Here is a 15,788-nt window from a genome sequence, read left to right as displayed (position 1 = left end):
AATAATAATTTATTATTTTTTTAAAAAATCAAAGATGTGAAATGCACAGTCCGCCATTAATTCTCCCGACATCATCACTACACGAACTAAAAAGCAACCAATTGACGCTTGAAGAGCCCAATACTTCTCTCAGCTTTACCTTTCGGTGTTCGAGCATGGTTATCTGATTAAAATTCTTAACCAAATGAACAAAATTATTCTCAGCAGACGGGATTGGATGGTGGTGACATGACTTCAAATCCAAGAAATACTGACAATGATGAGGATCATTTCTAGTAATGATAGAGGTTTCTGAAATCATTATTATTGCCAACGTTTCCTTTAGATATGATAGAAACAAGGCAAGGGCATGTGAAGATAATTTTCGACTGAACCAGATCCATCATTCATGTTTGCCACGAGGAGAGAGAATGCACATACTTCACCCACAATGACATATTTGAGAACTTAAATGTTGCTTCATTTATTAGATAAATTTTTTTTTATATATCATTAACTATGAAGATAAAAAAATTATAAAAATTTAAGAGTTCAACTCTAAACTTGGGCTAATTATATATTATCATTTATTTTAAAAAATATATATTAAAATTAGTTATCGTCTTGATATCATTGATCGGGGAGTCAATACGGTTTGATCTTATTCCGAAGGTACAAGCTTGTCCTGTTAGCCCATGTGATAGTCACAAGAGGTGGTTGGAATGGAGGAAGGTCTTGTTGAAGTAATCCCGATGTGCTGCTTGTACAGCTAAGGTGGATTCTAATCGAGGTTATCTAAGCTCCCTCGGGATCTTGGGGATGTGCTGAGGTGTATTTTGGCTTTGAGACTGTAGCAAAGGGGCTCGATGTACGTCATTTTATTAATTTGTTAGGTCGAGGTCAATTGGATCGGACTCCTTGATTTTCATATTTTGGGTATATCGTATTTAGTGGGCTTGTTGTGATCGGACATATAACGTTGGTCGGATTTTTCAACTTACGCGTTTCAAGTGCTTTACCTAAATATCTTTGACATACGATTATCTTTGTCATAGTAGGCCTTTGTCGCCACTACAGCAGGTCAAGTGCTTCCACCATAGTGGGCCCAAGCTCTTGTCGTGATGGCTTTTAGCTTACATTGGGTTGATGACTCCATCGTAACAGGTCGCGAGCTCCGTCATAACGGTTTTCTCTCTCTATCGTAGCTGGCTGTGGGCTTCGACGTAGCGGGCCTAAGACTTCCGTTGTGGGCTATGTCGTAACAGGCCATGGGCTAAGCTGAAGTAGGCTGTGGGTTCCCGCCGTAGCGGGTCTACGCTTCCGTCGTAGCAGGCCATGGGCTTTGTCGAAGCGGGTCTTCTACCGGGTCTCCGACAATCCTCCGATGTTTTCAATCAGGTCGGGATGTCCTTGCCTTCTTGCCTTCCTCCTCCGGTTCGAAGATTTGTAGTACAACCAAAACCCTCGGTCGTCGGTGTCCGTCGTGACTTCCGCACGCACCGACGGCACCTTCGTTGTGCGCCGTTGGGAAGACGAAGCCAATCACTGGTAGTCGGGAAAGATTGGATTCACGAGCGACGTATGTCTGTGACGGTAAAATGGTGATCGAAAAACAAATAACTGGTTGTCTTTCTCTCTCTCTCTCTCTCTCTCTTCTCAGTAATTATTATATGGTGATAGCTGTAAGTTGTTTCTGAATCAAACAAGGAAAGTAAACGTCACCGTTGAAATGGCTTCCCTTCCGACCCTACTTGCACATCGCGGACGGTTTTAGCGAATGCATGCAGGCTTAGTCGACAAGAATATGCTCTGCCAGAGATTTCTGAATCCTACTCATATAACATGGAATTTAACTGGCTAAAACACAGTCAGAATCCTACAAGAATTAGTCAGGAATCTAGTGAATAAAAATACACACCATTTATTACTGCATCATGGATCTGATAATCTCAGATGTATCCAAAAATGGCCAACAAACAACATTAACTGGTTTTACAAATGGTCCACTACTCCATAGTAATCGTTACCTAATCCGAGAGGTCGATGAAATGTCTCCTACCCAAAGGGGTATGTCTTCAAGCATTTTAGATGCTTGTTGAATCTATAAATGTTGCCACAAGTGAGAGTGACGGTGGCTACATGTTCCCTGTAATGCAATCTTATGACGGAATTTTCCTTCCCAGTCCAAAACCAGGTTTCATGGAGCTCCCCTTTCTTCCAGCTGATGTTAACAGTCGTACCACCTCGTGCCTTCAATCCTCTTACAAAACCTGAAGCCCACTTGTCCCGTGGGAGAGCAGGTAGTAAGTACAGGTCACGGTCGGTGCTCTGTACGAGCATTTCTGCAATTGCCGCTGCAAAGCTGAAAATAAAATAAATTACAGTATGGTATCAACAAAAAGAAGAAACTTCTTTTGTGACAATAAATTACAACTTGCCAGAATTAGGAATCTTAACACACTATACATCTAACAGTATAATAAACATTTATACCCGAAATTTGCATCAATCTGGAAGGGAGGATGTGCTGTGAACAAGTTGCTGTACAATCCTCCTTCAACTTTTGCCTCACGATCAGGATCAACCAAGATAAACAACTGCTTGATCATCCTATATGCATGGTTGCCGTTGCGAAGACGAGCCCATAAAGCCATCTTCCATGTAGTTGACCATCCTGGACCAGCATCCCCTGAAACAATTAACCAAAGCTTAGTCCAAGGAAATTGAGGTCGACATGTCATATCCTCTAATGATCCTCTAATGTATCACATGAATTTTCATTAAGCTTTCTAAATTATGTTCCTTGTGTCACCAAAGACTAGAGAATATGAGTTATAGATGGTCAAATAATTGCATAAAAGGTATGTTGTTGTTTTCCATAATCTATATAATATAGTATGAAAAGTTGGAAACTGTTACTTTCCTAATGTTGTTTCAAGTAGCATTATACTGACCTTTAGCGACGATGATAAAAACTTTAATTTTGTTAATTAGCTATACGCAAGTAAAGAAATAATACATTGAATCAGGCAGGCAAAATTTTAACAGAAAAAACTGTCATGGTGTTCTAATTGTTTTCACCTCTCTTGTAAAGGCTGTTAGCAGCAGCTTTACATAAATCAGGTGTCTTTCGAAGTGTTATTGTATGCCCAGGGAAAAGACCAAATAAGTGTGAGAGATGCCGATGGTAGACATCTCGATCTTCAAAATCTTGTGCCTGCAATGGCACAAAGACAAGTAGAACCTCAAAACCTGCACGAAACTTGCAATACAAGAATAGATCATTGCAAGAAACACAATGCAAATGGAAAGCAATTAAACTAGACTTGTACTTGCCCATTCTAAGATCGAACCATCTCTAGAAATTCTAGTTGGGGGTAGCCGTGAACGAGCCTTGTCGATCCGCTGGACAAATTCAGTATCAGAATTCCCCAGTACCTGTGATCACGGTGGAAAAAATTCACTAATTGTTGAAAGGATAATAGAAAAAAGATATCCACATGATAGACCAAAAGTGGCATCAATAGATCATAAATCTCCGGGTGACATAGAGGTTTCAAGTCATAATTGCCTTATCGGAAGAGATAACCGCAGAAAACACTTCTCTTATGATGGCCATATCCATTGTTGTTGAATAGCTAACACTGGCAGTTTTACCATCTGGAGCTATAAAAGTATGCTCTGGAGATGTTGAAGGATTGGTTTCCAAATAACCTCCACGGCCTTCAATCAGCCAGTCCAATAGAAAGGTAGCACATCCTTTCAGAAGAGGGTATGCTGTATTTCGTAAAAAGTCCTAAAAATACATGCAAATAGTCAGTGAACAGAATAGCAGTGAATAATCAAATTCAAACAACAAAATACTGACTAATATGCTGTAAGATCTTGGCACTCTTTTTAAATGAGGAAGAAAATATCATGGAAACTCTTTTTCTTCAATTTATAACAACTACCGGAAATAGCTACTGCATATATATCAACTCAAACAAATTGAGGATTCAATGTTGGTCAACTAAAAATTTCAGGCATTCATGAAATATAAAGAGGAATATTATAACTCAGAAAATGAAGGACACAAGTTGTCATACTTTAGTTTAGGTTGGAAGAGTAAACTCAGAAAACAGTTAGATGTCCCATAACCTAGTATGGAAACAGAATAGTAGTATAACAAAAATAAATTCTTTATAAATTTACTTTATCCATTGTGAATCTGTAATGCTCCCACAGATGTGTACAAAGCCAAGCCCCGCCCATCGGCCAGAGAGCCCACACTGGATCGCCAACATCAGGTGATGTTTTTGCCCATATGTCGGTGACTTGATGAGCCACCCAACCACCAGCTTCATAATTGACCTGTTTGGACAGATTGAGAATTCACAAGTAATTACATTAAAAATAAATTTTGGATCAAGAAAACAAATGATTTGGCAGGAGAAAAAGGGCCAAAATAATATGTGAGTGATACTTGCAAATTTTGGTCTCATGCTTAGTTACCAGCTTAGTGATTTCCAAATGAGTAGTAATGCACACTATTTACATCATAAACATCCTCTTAAGAGTAACTTTTGCAAACTATTCAACTTTAAATGTACAGCAATTGCTTTAAGGCCAAACCTGATTAAGAGTAAAGACCAATGTTAAATGTCACATTCAATAATTTCAGACAATTGCAGGACTCAGAATTCTTATATAAATCTAGACATACATTAATGCAATTGTTAGCATGTAATCTCAATAATGTCTGTAACACAAAAAGCCACATTATCATATAGCACCACTCCCTGCTAAGCTGAGCCTCAAAAGAGGAACATACTAATAGGCATGATCGAGCGACTGAAGCCTATTAGCATCAGTCTGATCATACATACATACAAAACATTATTATCATTCAGATCATATCAATCAAATGCTATGAGGACAGTGAGATACATTGCAGACATTCCAAGTGTAAGGTAGTGTCTCCAAATAAACCACTGAAAGTTTATCCGGAAAAAACATTTTATTGTTCAACCTAATGCTGCTTTTCAAAATACCAAACCATACAGCTTCATATCAGGTACAAAATTATGATAATGACCAGAAATCTTACTTTGGCTGTATTACTCCCATTACGCACAAGAGAAGCCATAAAATCAAACAGCGGTTGTTGGCACTCACTAAGATTGCAAGGAAGAGATGGCCAGTAATTCATTTGCAAATTGATGTTCAAGTGAGGAGCTCCACTGAAGGAAATAAAAAAAAGAAAAGTCAACATTAAGCTTTATATTCATTCATGGAGCAAAGTTGGTGAACAGCAAGTCAGTACAGAAACTCCAGTAGACTTGCACATACTTAAGCCAATGTCAATATAATAGACATCAATATTCAGTAAAACTCTTCGTTACACAATCAATAAGTAGATCCGTAGGTCATTGATACCAACTTTATGACCAAATAAAAATCCAAATTCAGATGGATTACAGAGAAGAAAATCAGCTGAATGGTAAGTTAACATAAGCAATTTGTTTGACTTTTCTTAATCTGTATCCATGTACTCCGGAAGTTGTGAAAGAAAATTGTCTGAAGGATTAAATAATTTTTGGCATTTTGTATAATTTAACTTTAGTTAGTCTAGTGGCAGTAAAAAATCAGAAATGCAGCATTTTCTGATGTGCAAAGTAGACAGCACATTTTATCCATGAGCAATCTAGCAAGTTAGATGCGATGTTTAGATCTTTTTCTTCTCCTTTTAACTTCAACACTATTCTAGTACAAGAAAACAATAATAATTTGTGGTTGTTTAGCAAGTTCATCTATTCAGCTCTGGTGAAAGTTGATTCCGATGGCAAAAGAGGATGTTAACAGAGTCAGAAGTGAGCCAACAGCTTATGACATATAACTCTATTAGTGTGCAAGCATATCTAAGTACTTGTAAGAATGAACTCCGTGTGGTTCCCTAAACATCATAAGTTCTGATGTAGGTAAAACATAGCACAAATAAGCACAAAGACAACAGTAAGACATACTCCCATGCTGGATTAGTATCCTTGTTCCATATTCCTTGTAAGTTTGCAATCTGAGTTCCAGGTCTCGAACAAGAGATAAGCAAATAACGACCATAATGAAATAAAAGTTCTACCAAGGAAGGATCTTCATCATTTGTAAAAGATTTCACTCTTTCTGCTGTAGAAATGGTTGAAGAAGCAGATCTTGATGAATTTCCTTCTTCTACTTTGGGCACATCTGAATCGGATTTATGACCTTTCCGAGCAGACACAAAACTTTCTTCTTCAAGTACATTTTTAGATTCTTTTGACAGTTGCAAAGTAACACGATTAAAAAGACTTTGATAATCATCCAAATGATGGGTATATAGCTGTGTGTAAGACATGTTCCTAACAGAATTTATTGTATTCCAGGCAGCCGATGTAGGATCCTTCTTTGAATCTGAAGGATTTGTGAACGGCCCTTCAAACGAGGAAGAAGCTGCAAGAAGCAAAATAACCCAATCTGCACCTTCAACTTTCAATTTCCCTCCATCTATTACCTGTACCTTACTACCAACACCGCCACACTGCAGATCAAGAATCGCCGAGAACTTAATTCCACTTGATTTCTCAGATTTAATTTCCCCAGGTGAGGATACTTGCCCGGGGCAACTACCTTCCATCACTATCTGACTTGTCCCGCTTACGCTGGAGTGATGTTCTAATTGGCTGTCTAAATATACCGTAAAGGAAAGCGACCCTGCTTTACTAGCAGAAAACTTGGTGACAACTACTTGGTGAGGATTTGAAGAGAAGTGTTCCCTCGTAAATTCGACATTATCAATGGTATACTTGACATTTACTGTCGCAGTTTTCAAGTCAATATCTCTATAATAATCACTGTATCTATCAGCCGAATCTCCAAACGCTAGATTGATGTCGCCGAGAGGCTGGTAGATCTGCAGTTGAAAAGAACAATTTTGAGCCAGGATTATTGACAAAAAAATAACATATATTTTGATTTCTCATCTAGCACACATGACACTCAGGCAGCAAAACTTAATTCTGGCCACTGCAACCATGTTTAACAGCACAACACGAGCAATTAATCCTCAGTTCCGAGGACACTTTCTGCTGCTTATCTTCTACGTTTTATTAGCCGTAGATATCTCCGTTTAGAATTAAGATGATTCTTACCGGAGAAAGTTGTCCACTTTTGTTCATCAACAATCCAACATACAAGCAGGGGAAGACGTAAACACCAATAAACAGAATGCATTCCCCATCATAATGCTAAGGTAGAACGATTAACGTACACCAGAGTGGAGACCAGATAAGCCAAAGGCAGCGGCTGTAGCTGCTGCATAATCTCCACTGTCCACCAGTTTTCTAACTTTAGCGAGCACGGCAGGCGCATCTGGATTCGTATAATCGCCGGGCACGCCCGTCCATAGCGTATCATCTGCACAAAAGATCCGCATCTCCCTGGTTTCAGCTCTATGATCAACCAAATAAAAACAAAGAAACTCATTTTTTAATGTGTAGCAATATTTCAACCGTATATTATTCTGAGAACAGCAGAAGCCAAAAGAACATAAAGTTCATCACGTTCTTTGCTTTTCGATTAATTAGCTTCGTTAACCTGCGGAAAAAGAAAAAGATAAAGGCTTGAGAGAGGCAGGTTACCGTTAAGTTGGATGGTCTCGGAGGCGACGCCGCCCCACACCATGGCGCCGAGGCGGCCGTTGCCGAGTGGAGCCGCGTCGGTCCAGTGCGCCGCCGGCGAGGTGAACACCACCTTGAGCGGTCGCTCCTCGTCGTCCAGGATCCCGGCGGCTGCGGTGGCCCGCCACTCCGCCGCGTCCGCCTCCCCCGGCTGCCGCACCCACACCCATTCCCCCTCCGCTCTATCCATCGCGGCACACGGAGAAAGAGAGGGGATGGAACTGAATTGAGAGTTGCTTTTGGCCCGTTCGTCGACAGCGAGAACACGAAGCGGGGTAGCGTTCTTTTATCTTTTCTTTTTTGTTTGAGGGTTACGTGCAAGCTGATGATTTATACGCCGGTAGAAGCGTTGTCTGTGTTCGGTATCTGAGGCACGATCTTCTCCTGCCTGCGGTCCTGCTGGATTCCGATGTGATCCCGCTCGAGTATAAGTTTCCCTTTCAGCCTCCGTTCACGCCGCATGTTTTTTTGGAATGATGAGAGGTCGGTCTTTCTTAATATAAATTAATTATTATAAATAATATGTTATTTTATTTAAATTATTAACTTCCTTATTTATATAGTATAATTAAGGAAATAATTAAGATTGATTTTTTTCCTTAATCATGTGAAAAAAATTAGTAATTTTATCAATCAATTAAATTATTAATTGATTTATTTCCTTATGAGTGATGTGATTTTTAGGAAGCAAATAATTTAAATTTTATTTTTACGTGTGAATCATAAGAAATGAATATTACATTTCTATTTTTTATGTGAAATTGAAATAAAATCAATTTAAAAAAAAAGATAAATTATTATTTGATTTATTTATATAATAAATAATTAAATAATAATAATTAATTTGTAATGTAGAATGATTATTTGACTTTTATATCATAATATTTTAATATTATGCTATAATTATAAATGTCAATAGGAGTCTTAACTTTGCATCAAGACATTTATGTTTAGTAAATTGTGAAATCAACGTGCAATGTGTTTCATTCAGCATAATATCTCACAAAAAAAGGTTCTCTTCTCTTAAGAAATTAGCTAAGGATTTAGAAAACTTTTCTTATTTGATTTTTAGAAAAAAAATGTCAAAAAGAAATTTCAGTATAACGTTAATTGATTTATTTCCTTATGAGTGATGTGATTTTTAGGAAGTAAACAATTTAAATTTTATTTTTACGTATGAATCATAAGAAATAAATATTATATTTTTTTTATATAAAATTAAATAAAAAAAATAAAGAAGATAAATTATTATTTGAATGATTTAAACAATAAATAATTAAATAATAATAATTGATTTGTAATGTTAGAACGATTATTTAACTTGATATCATAATATTTTATTATTATGCTATAATTATAAATGTCAATAGGAGTCTTAACATTGCATTAAGACATTAATGTTTGGTAAAATGTGAAATCAACGTGTAATGTGTTTCGTTCAGCATAATATCTCATAAAAAAAAAAGGTTCTCTTCTCTTAAAATTAGCTAAGGATTTAGAAAACTTTTCTTATTTGATTTTCAGAAAAAAATGTCAAAAAGAAATTTCAGTTTAACTTTAAATATTAGATTTTTTTCTCTCTGAGATAAAAAAAAAACTTCTTCAAGTTATTTTTGATGGATTTTAGTATATTAAGGTAAACAAAAAAATTACCTTTACATATCACGTTTCATTCAGTTATTTTCATTATGATCAAATAACATATGTTACCTTTAGACTTATGTATGACAATACACTAATCGGATATCGCAAAAAAAATATTATTATTATTATTATTATCATTATTATTGATAATAATAATAGGATCGTTTAACTTATTTCACTAACTTAATACAAGATGTAGAGGGTCAATGGGCCAATGGACAGGTTAAGCTTTGACCGAGTCTTTCCAAACCCTATCTTTGTTGGGTTGAAGTGATCATATGAATACAAAAGAAGAAATATTACTTAAAAAAAAAAGGGTCAAACAAATGTGATAACTATATTATATGAACAAAAATTGTGATAAGTGATAAAGAAAAATCTGGATGGTGCAGATAACATGGTGCAAGATCTTCTATATTGAGAATTTAGATAGGTGTCTGGAACATAGTTATAAATTCATTTATCATGAGAATTAGGTGCCTCAATAACCCATACACTACTCTACTTTGAGTTACCACAGTAATCCATCTACTTGTATAAGTTTGATGTGATTTTTGTTTAAAATCTATTTATTCTTTCAAAGTGGTTATTGGTCTGACTAATATTTTGAGTTTCTAGATGCATACAAGAGTATTAATATACAAAAATTATTATTTAAAATATTCTACAATCATTTGGAGTCCTTTTAAGGATTCATAATTGAAGTATATGATATTTCAATACAACTTGATCATACCCAACGTTATGTGACTGACATCTTAGTGTGACTGACATCTTAGTATCGTATGGTTGACACATCAATATAACTTGGTTGATACCTAGTGTGCTATGTGATTGATACCTTAGTGCTATTGTATTATTACAGATTTAACTAGTTTTGTCTAAGTCGTACAACGCCATTGCGTGTCCATCCACAAAGGGTCAACCTCCCCGAAAACTCTTATGATCCCTTAACGATCTACAAAAGAAAAGACATATTAAATGAAATGTTTAACTCGAGATCTTCCAAGTAACTATTTCATCAAGCACTTGATAGACAATGTAAATTTCAAACATAGACTTCATAAGCTTTGAACGATCATACGATTGCCACGACTAAAAGTCACAACAAGTGTCTATATGATATTATTATGGAATAAAACAGTGAACCATCCTTAGACATTACCCCAAAAGCTCATCCAATCATGTGTCATCAAGTAGCTCTTGGGTGCTACATTATCTGATACTTCGTACTACTTTATGGAGCTAGAAAATCTCCAAAATGATTATTTATATAGTCTATTTTTAGATATTTTTGTCTCTACAGCACACAACCTGTATTTACATATCTAAAACAATCACAAAAGCCAAATAAAATGGGGCCACGAAGCCTACTATAAGTTCTCTACATATTGTGAAAAGTATAAATAAAGCCGAAAGATATATACATACATGAGCACTATATCAAACAGTTACGAAGTTTCATGGCCTCTACTTTAAAGTTTTGTCTCAGTACTTAGAGTTTGCATTTGTATTCTTCACCTCATTGATCCTTTCTTATGACCATACGCTCTCCTACAATGAGAGCAAGAGATTAATGACTTTACGAAAGTCCTACCTCTACGGTACCATGACACTACCGTGCCTATTACTATATTATACATCATCTCACATATGTATTCCTTTCTTTGTGTTCGATTAATCTGCCTCTATGGTGTTGTTACACTTCTTTGAGTTCACTACTATTTTAACCGACGCTTGGTTTAAAGTAGCTAAGTCCCTTTGGACTCATCATCACTTCCTTATCCCTTTCGACCATTTGCTTTAATATCTTTATGTTCTTTGAGTAGTTCCTCTTGGTCGATGGAAAGATAGATTGCAACTCTTATACATTACCTTTACCATCATGTTATAGGCTTATGTCAATTTTGTTCTCTTTTATTTTATTGGAAGTAATGTTTGTTTATTTAGCTTTGTCTTTTGACTTATTGAACTCCCTTAAATGAATATGAGCTTTATCGCTAGGGATTAATGCTCCCTATGACCAACTCGTGTGGACTTTCCCGAGGCAAATGGGCTTCATCGCTAAGGGTCAGTGCATTGGCCTGTGCGAACTTCCTTGAAATTAGGGTTGGCCGAGGGCAAAAGGTTGCTTCCTTGTCGCTCGTTATAGGGAATGAGAGGTGTGCGAGTTCTCCTACCCATGTCATCGTCTAGGTGGCAACAGGTTGTTGAGTGAGTTAGTGGGTCAATGTCTATGTTATTATTTTTCCTATCATTTGTTTCTCCCGAAAGGTGTGCTTTGGGACTTCACACGTCTTTGATCCATTTTGTTATGACCTTATATCATTCCGTTTCCGACATGTGAGATATTAAAATTTTTTTTTTTTATCGATAACACCGTTAAAAATGAAAGAGACATTGAAATTATCTTTTTATCCATCATTTTTATATTGATCCTACGTGGTGATGTCATGTATTGTGTTTTTCGTTAATACAATTGAAGATGTTAAGACAAATAAAATTATTTATTTTATTTTTAAAATTATAGAGATTTATTTTTAAAAATTACGATACTAATAAGATCCAAGTAAAAAGGTGATATATAATTAGTCGATGTTGTTACAATATTATCATTAAGTGCGAGAAATTTGATCGACTCTCTGTTATCCACAACTAAGTCGGCCGAGCTTGAGCTCTCACGGACAAGGATCAAGCATCTGGTCTGCAGCACCTTCCACGGCGCTTCTCGTTCCCCAAGCAGCCGCAGGAGGAAGCCATGACATCTCCCGCCGTGAGCATTACTGTCGCAGAGGCCGTCTGGGAGCAGATCAAATCCTCACGATCAGGTCTTAATTTCTTTTCACCTCCTATCTCCCTATTTCCCAATCCGTCTGCAAGCATTCTTCTCATCCTCCTTGGGTTGTTTCCGTGAACACAGCCTCGGACGATCACCTGTCGATGTGAGTTCGCCCTTTTTCCCTCTCTCATCACTCTCGCACGCATTTACTCCATGAACTAAAGGATTTTTTGTTCTTCTTTACCACGTTCCAGTTTGCAATTCCTCTTCGGCAGGAACTTGGAGCGCGCCACAAGGATCGTCGACCAGGGCGGCGTGCGTAAGGTCTCCGCCGCGCCCAGCGGCCGCTCCTTCTTCCTGGTTCTGTCCCCCCCTTCATTCTTTCTCGCTTATTTTCTTAATAAGATGAAATCCTTCGACTGTTGTTAAGAGAGAGGAAGGGGATTTCAGGTTGTCGGGGAGTCAAAGAGGAAGGAAGAGTATATCTGCTTCCCGGAGCACCACTGCACTTGCTATTCCTTCTTCTACGACGTCGTCAATCGTGGGGAGCAACTCTGCGTGGGCTCTCTTGGAGATTCTGGGTTCCAATTTGATGGCTTGGTTGTGTTAAATTGCTTTGGTCTCATTTTTGTCGTTCTTGTTTTAGTGCAAGCATCAAATAGCGGCTCGACTGGCAGAAGCCGTAGGCGAGGTTATGGAAGTGGAGGTGTCCGATGAGCAGCTAGCAACGATGCTCTCGAAGCTCTGACAAACAAAGCGCCCCCGAGAGTGGATATACTGATGGATGCTACTGGTAATGTATCCTTGTCATTTTGAGGCTTCTGTTTTATCAGTTGTTTCCAAGGAAGATTACGAATATGTGATTTTCATTTGTTCCAATTGTTCTATTACAAATTACTTCAAGTGATTGTTACTTTAGTTTACAGATGTCTGACGCATCAGAAGTTTGGATCCAACCCAAGTTCTGAGTCTAAGCTTGTCACAAATCCGGTGTCGTGAAGATGGGATTTGGCTGGTGAGCCTACAAAAACTGCATCAGGATGTATCCAACAAAGATCTTAAGTTAATCTATACCCAAAGGATTCGAGAGTGGAAGTGTATGATTTTCTCAGATAGGTTAGAGGATGCACCTGGGGGACTAGGTAACCGCTGAAATTGAAGTGAGTTGTTAATTCACGAGATGGTTATGCGAAATCCTCAATCATCATTCAGTTGTGAAGGTGGATGTTGAACTATTAGATGTATCAATTATAACATGATTGCTCATGCTAACATCAAGGAGTCTTGGTTGATGTGCTAAGAATAATAAACATCCTCATTGGCGATCATTAGACCCATAAGGTGACGTGTCATCGGCTTGCCCATTCACCCTTATCAGTGGTGATCAATGACTTTATTACCTTCTTATACGAAATAATTTTCTAGACATGTGACGTTATTGTATCATTCCATAATATCATTAGGATCAATGTCATCTGTCTTTAGCACATGATGCGGCAGTATTCACTATAAGCTTTTAAGTTATGAAAGGAAAACATATGACAGGAAGAAACATTATGGAGAAAGTTAGTATCAAAGCAGAAATACAAATGGTCCATGTTCCGGTAGGATCAATCATGTATTGTCTGTTCTCCAAACACAGGAAAATCATATTGGTGAACATATGGTCATGGTTCGATGCATGAAAGAGGGAGAGACGAGAGTTAGATGCAGCCAGCCTACTGTGATAAGCTTTATTGTTTGGATCTTCATCAATACAGTAAAATAGTAAGTTTATATTCATACCAATGTGCTAAACATGTTCCGATCTTTCTTGATTGTCAGTTAGATAAGAATTGATACATCAAGAAATATGTCGGAAAGTAAACTGATTATATTCTTTTACAGAGTCTACATTTTTTAGAAACCAACAGGAGTAGCTATTCAATGGATCAATAGAGCTTCAAATGCATGTTTGTATGTGTGTTATACTTTCCACCTAATTCGCTTACCTTTTTCTTTCATAATATTTGGTATCCTTTTAACTAATTGTCTCCTGGGACCTGCTTTTGTTCTCTGTTCTGGAATTCATCTTTGATGTTGGTAATTATGTCCACTTATCATTACCATCCAGAATATGATTGAAGTTTTTTATTGAAGAATGTTGCAGAAATATGCATGACAGTAATTTGTAATTTGAACTAGTCTAGCTTATATATATATAACTGAAATAAAATAGTATAGTTGGATGGGTTTCAATTGGATAAAAGCTTGTCAGTATGGCTGCCACACAAGACTTTATGGGTGTCCATTCTGAATTGGTTGTGCACTGTTGGTTCACTTTTATTGTGAACTTTCGTTAGTTGACACCAGAAACAATGCTGCAGGGAAAGCAAGGGCAAAGGGCTGGGTTTCTCTTCTACTGCTAATGCCACTTTCTTTTCCTATCTTTCACATCTATGGTTGGCAGATAAGTGCCTGTGTTCTCAAAAACGGTTGGTTGGTTGGTTGAATATTAATTTAATTTCAACCTAAGGTTCTTGTTTGAGACTTGGGTTCTCTTCGCCAACCAATTTCTTTTGGCAATTGCCACCTTCTCGGCTCAAACAGCAAGGTAAATGGGCTTAGGACTGGTGAAAAGGAAGGCTCTCAGAATTATTCCTGCTGGTAAATAAGACAGTTTTATTTAATTTGTGACATTAATATCTGTTGTGAGATTCTACCTGCTAGACGATGTTATGCATTGTTAGCTTTTAAAGGTAATATGGGAGCTCTCATTGAGGATGTGTTTCCTATCTACATGAGCACGGTTAAAAGGCCTAGGTATAGATGTGGAAGTCTCAAACCAAGTAATAAATCTTTTATTTTCTCTCGTGGGCTAAGAGTGGTGTTACATTACATTTTAACGTCGATCTAATTATATTATTTCAAAGGAGGGATCACGAACTTGACACATTCAGGAGACAATCAAGTATTTTCGGAGTCTAACCTTAGATAATCATTATACTCTTGTTGACATTTCTATTTAAATTGATTCCAATCTAATATTTATCCACAATTGTTCAGGATCAACATAGGCTGAACTGCGAGCTCGAGATCTGCAAGCTCACGTGGACACCGAAGAGGATGCTTGGTGGTGCTTACTATATGCCGGTGCATGGGTAGGCTGCCCTAGAAGAAGTGTTTATGTTGAAAGAAGCTCGAGTTTTGCTAGCTCTAGAACGATGTTTTGATATCATAGGAATAAAAGAGTTTCACATTGATGCAATGAAAATGTTGACCTCTTTATCTGAAAACAGAAATATTTTAATATGCTGCCTATTTGTATGATTAAGAAAGTCTGAAGCTAATAATTTGGATGTTCCCAAATTTTGAGCGAATTTAAGAAAGTCTGCATCTTTGTAGCAGTTGCTGAGTCTCTTCGTCTTTGAGATGACCATGGTAGGTGCAATAGACCTTCCTCCATGAGTTTCTGCATTGACATGCTAAAACCTTTATCTGTTTTCTCTTTCTTCTACTTCTTCCTGAAACTTAATATTCTTAATATCTGTGTGAAAGAAGACATCATCCTATAATCATTTGTTCCTAATGCATATATTTATTTAATATTGTTTGATGATGTTGGGATATAATTGTTCTCGGGTAGGTTGATCGACTAATGTATTTTAGTGGATCCCCAACTCCTAAGATTAGGATCATTGTTGTGAATAAATCAT

At 37.2% G+C, this 15,788-nt stretch overlaps 2 protein-coding genes across 9 annotated transcripts; one reads left to right on the top strand and one right to left on the bottom strand.

Moving 5' to 3' along the window:
• Positions 1-1,918: 1,918 nt before the first annotated feature.
• LOC104000783 (alpha-L-fucosidase 2-like) lies at positions 1,919-8,037 on the bottom strand. The gene is made up of 10 exons (XM_009422914.3): positions 7,632-8,037; positions 7,262-7,407; positions 5,985-6,904; positions 5,069-5,201; positions 4,174-4,332; positions 3,551-3,775; positions 3,316-3,417; positions 3,061-3,196; positions 2,473-2,668; positions 1,919-2,341 (listed from the first exon to the last, which is right to left on the bottom strand). Exons 1-10 carry the CDS (start codon positions 7,858-7,860, stop codon positions 2,035-2,037), a joined length of 2,553 nt encoding a protein of 850 aa, XP_009421189.2. The 5' UTR covers positions 7,861-8,037; the 3' UTR covers positions 1,919-2,034.
• A 3,906-nt stretch (positions 8,038-11,943) lies between these two features.
• LOC104000702 (uncharacterized) lies at positions 11,944-15,384 on the top strand. Of its 8 annotated transcripts, none has more exons than XR_001976067.2 (7): positions 11,944-12,142; positions 12,235-12,256; positions 12,348-12,453; positions 12,544-12,651; positions 12,740-12,886; positions 13,020-13,108; positions 15,139-15,384. XR_001976067.2 is itself a non-coding variant. In XM_065086555.1 (6 exons), the coding sequence occupies exons 1-5, from the start codon at positions 12,073-12,075 to the stop codon at positions 12,839-12,841; spliced, it is 372 nt and encodes a 123-aa protein (XP_064942627.1). In that variant the 5' UTR covers positions 11,944-12,072; the 3' UTR covers positions 12,842-12,886; positions 15,139-15,384. The 8 variants fall into 8 exon arrangements, 2 of the variants coding, with proteins under 2 accessions (XP_064942627.1, XP_009421086.2); XR_010480412.1 differs by having other exon boundaries at positions 13,013-13,108; XR_010480409.1 differs by having other exon boundaries at positions 12,544-12,886.
• Positions 15,385-15,788: the final 404 nt, after the last annotated feature.

Source organism: Musa acuminata, chromosome BXJ1-10, assembly GCF_036884655.1.
Source record: "Musa acuminata AAA Group cultivar baxijiao chromosome BXJ1-10, Cavendish_Baxijiao_AAA, whole genome shotgun sequence".
Classification (NCBI taxonomy): Eukaryota; Viridiplantae; Streptophyta; class Magnoliopsida; order Zingiberales; family Musaceae; genus Musa; species Musa acuminata.
The sequence above is the reverse complement of the archived record's forward strand: the minus strand, read 5'-3'. Positions and strand labels throughout refer to the sequence as shown.

Coding starts and splice junctions, on each gene's coding strand:
- LOC104000783 (XM_009422914.3), bottom strand. CDS start 7,860: ATGGATAGAGCGGAGGGGGAATGGGTGTGGGTGCGGCAGCCGGGGGAG. Junction 6,905..7,261: donor TATCTGGTCTCCACTCTGGT/GTACGTTAATCG, acceptor TTTCAACTGCAG/ATCTACCAGCCTCTCGGCGA. Junction 4,333..5,068: donor ATGGGAGTAATACAGCCAAA/GTAAGATTTCTG, acceptor CTGTCCAAACAG/GTCAATTATGAAGCTGGTGG.
- LOC104000702 (XM_009422811.3), top strand. CDS start 12,073: ATGACATCTCCCGCCGTGAGCATTACTGTCGCAGAGGCCGTCTGGGAG. Junction 12,257..12,347: donor TCGGACGATCACCTGTCGAT/GTGAGTTCGCCC, acceptor ACCACGTTCCAG/TTTGCAATTCCTCTTCGGCA. Junction 12,652..12,739: donor ATCGTGGGGAGCAACTCTGC/GTGGGCTCTCTT, acceptor TTCTTGTTTTAG/TGCAAGCATCAAATAGCGGC.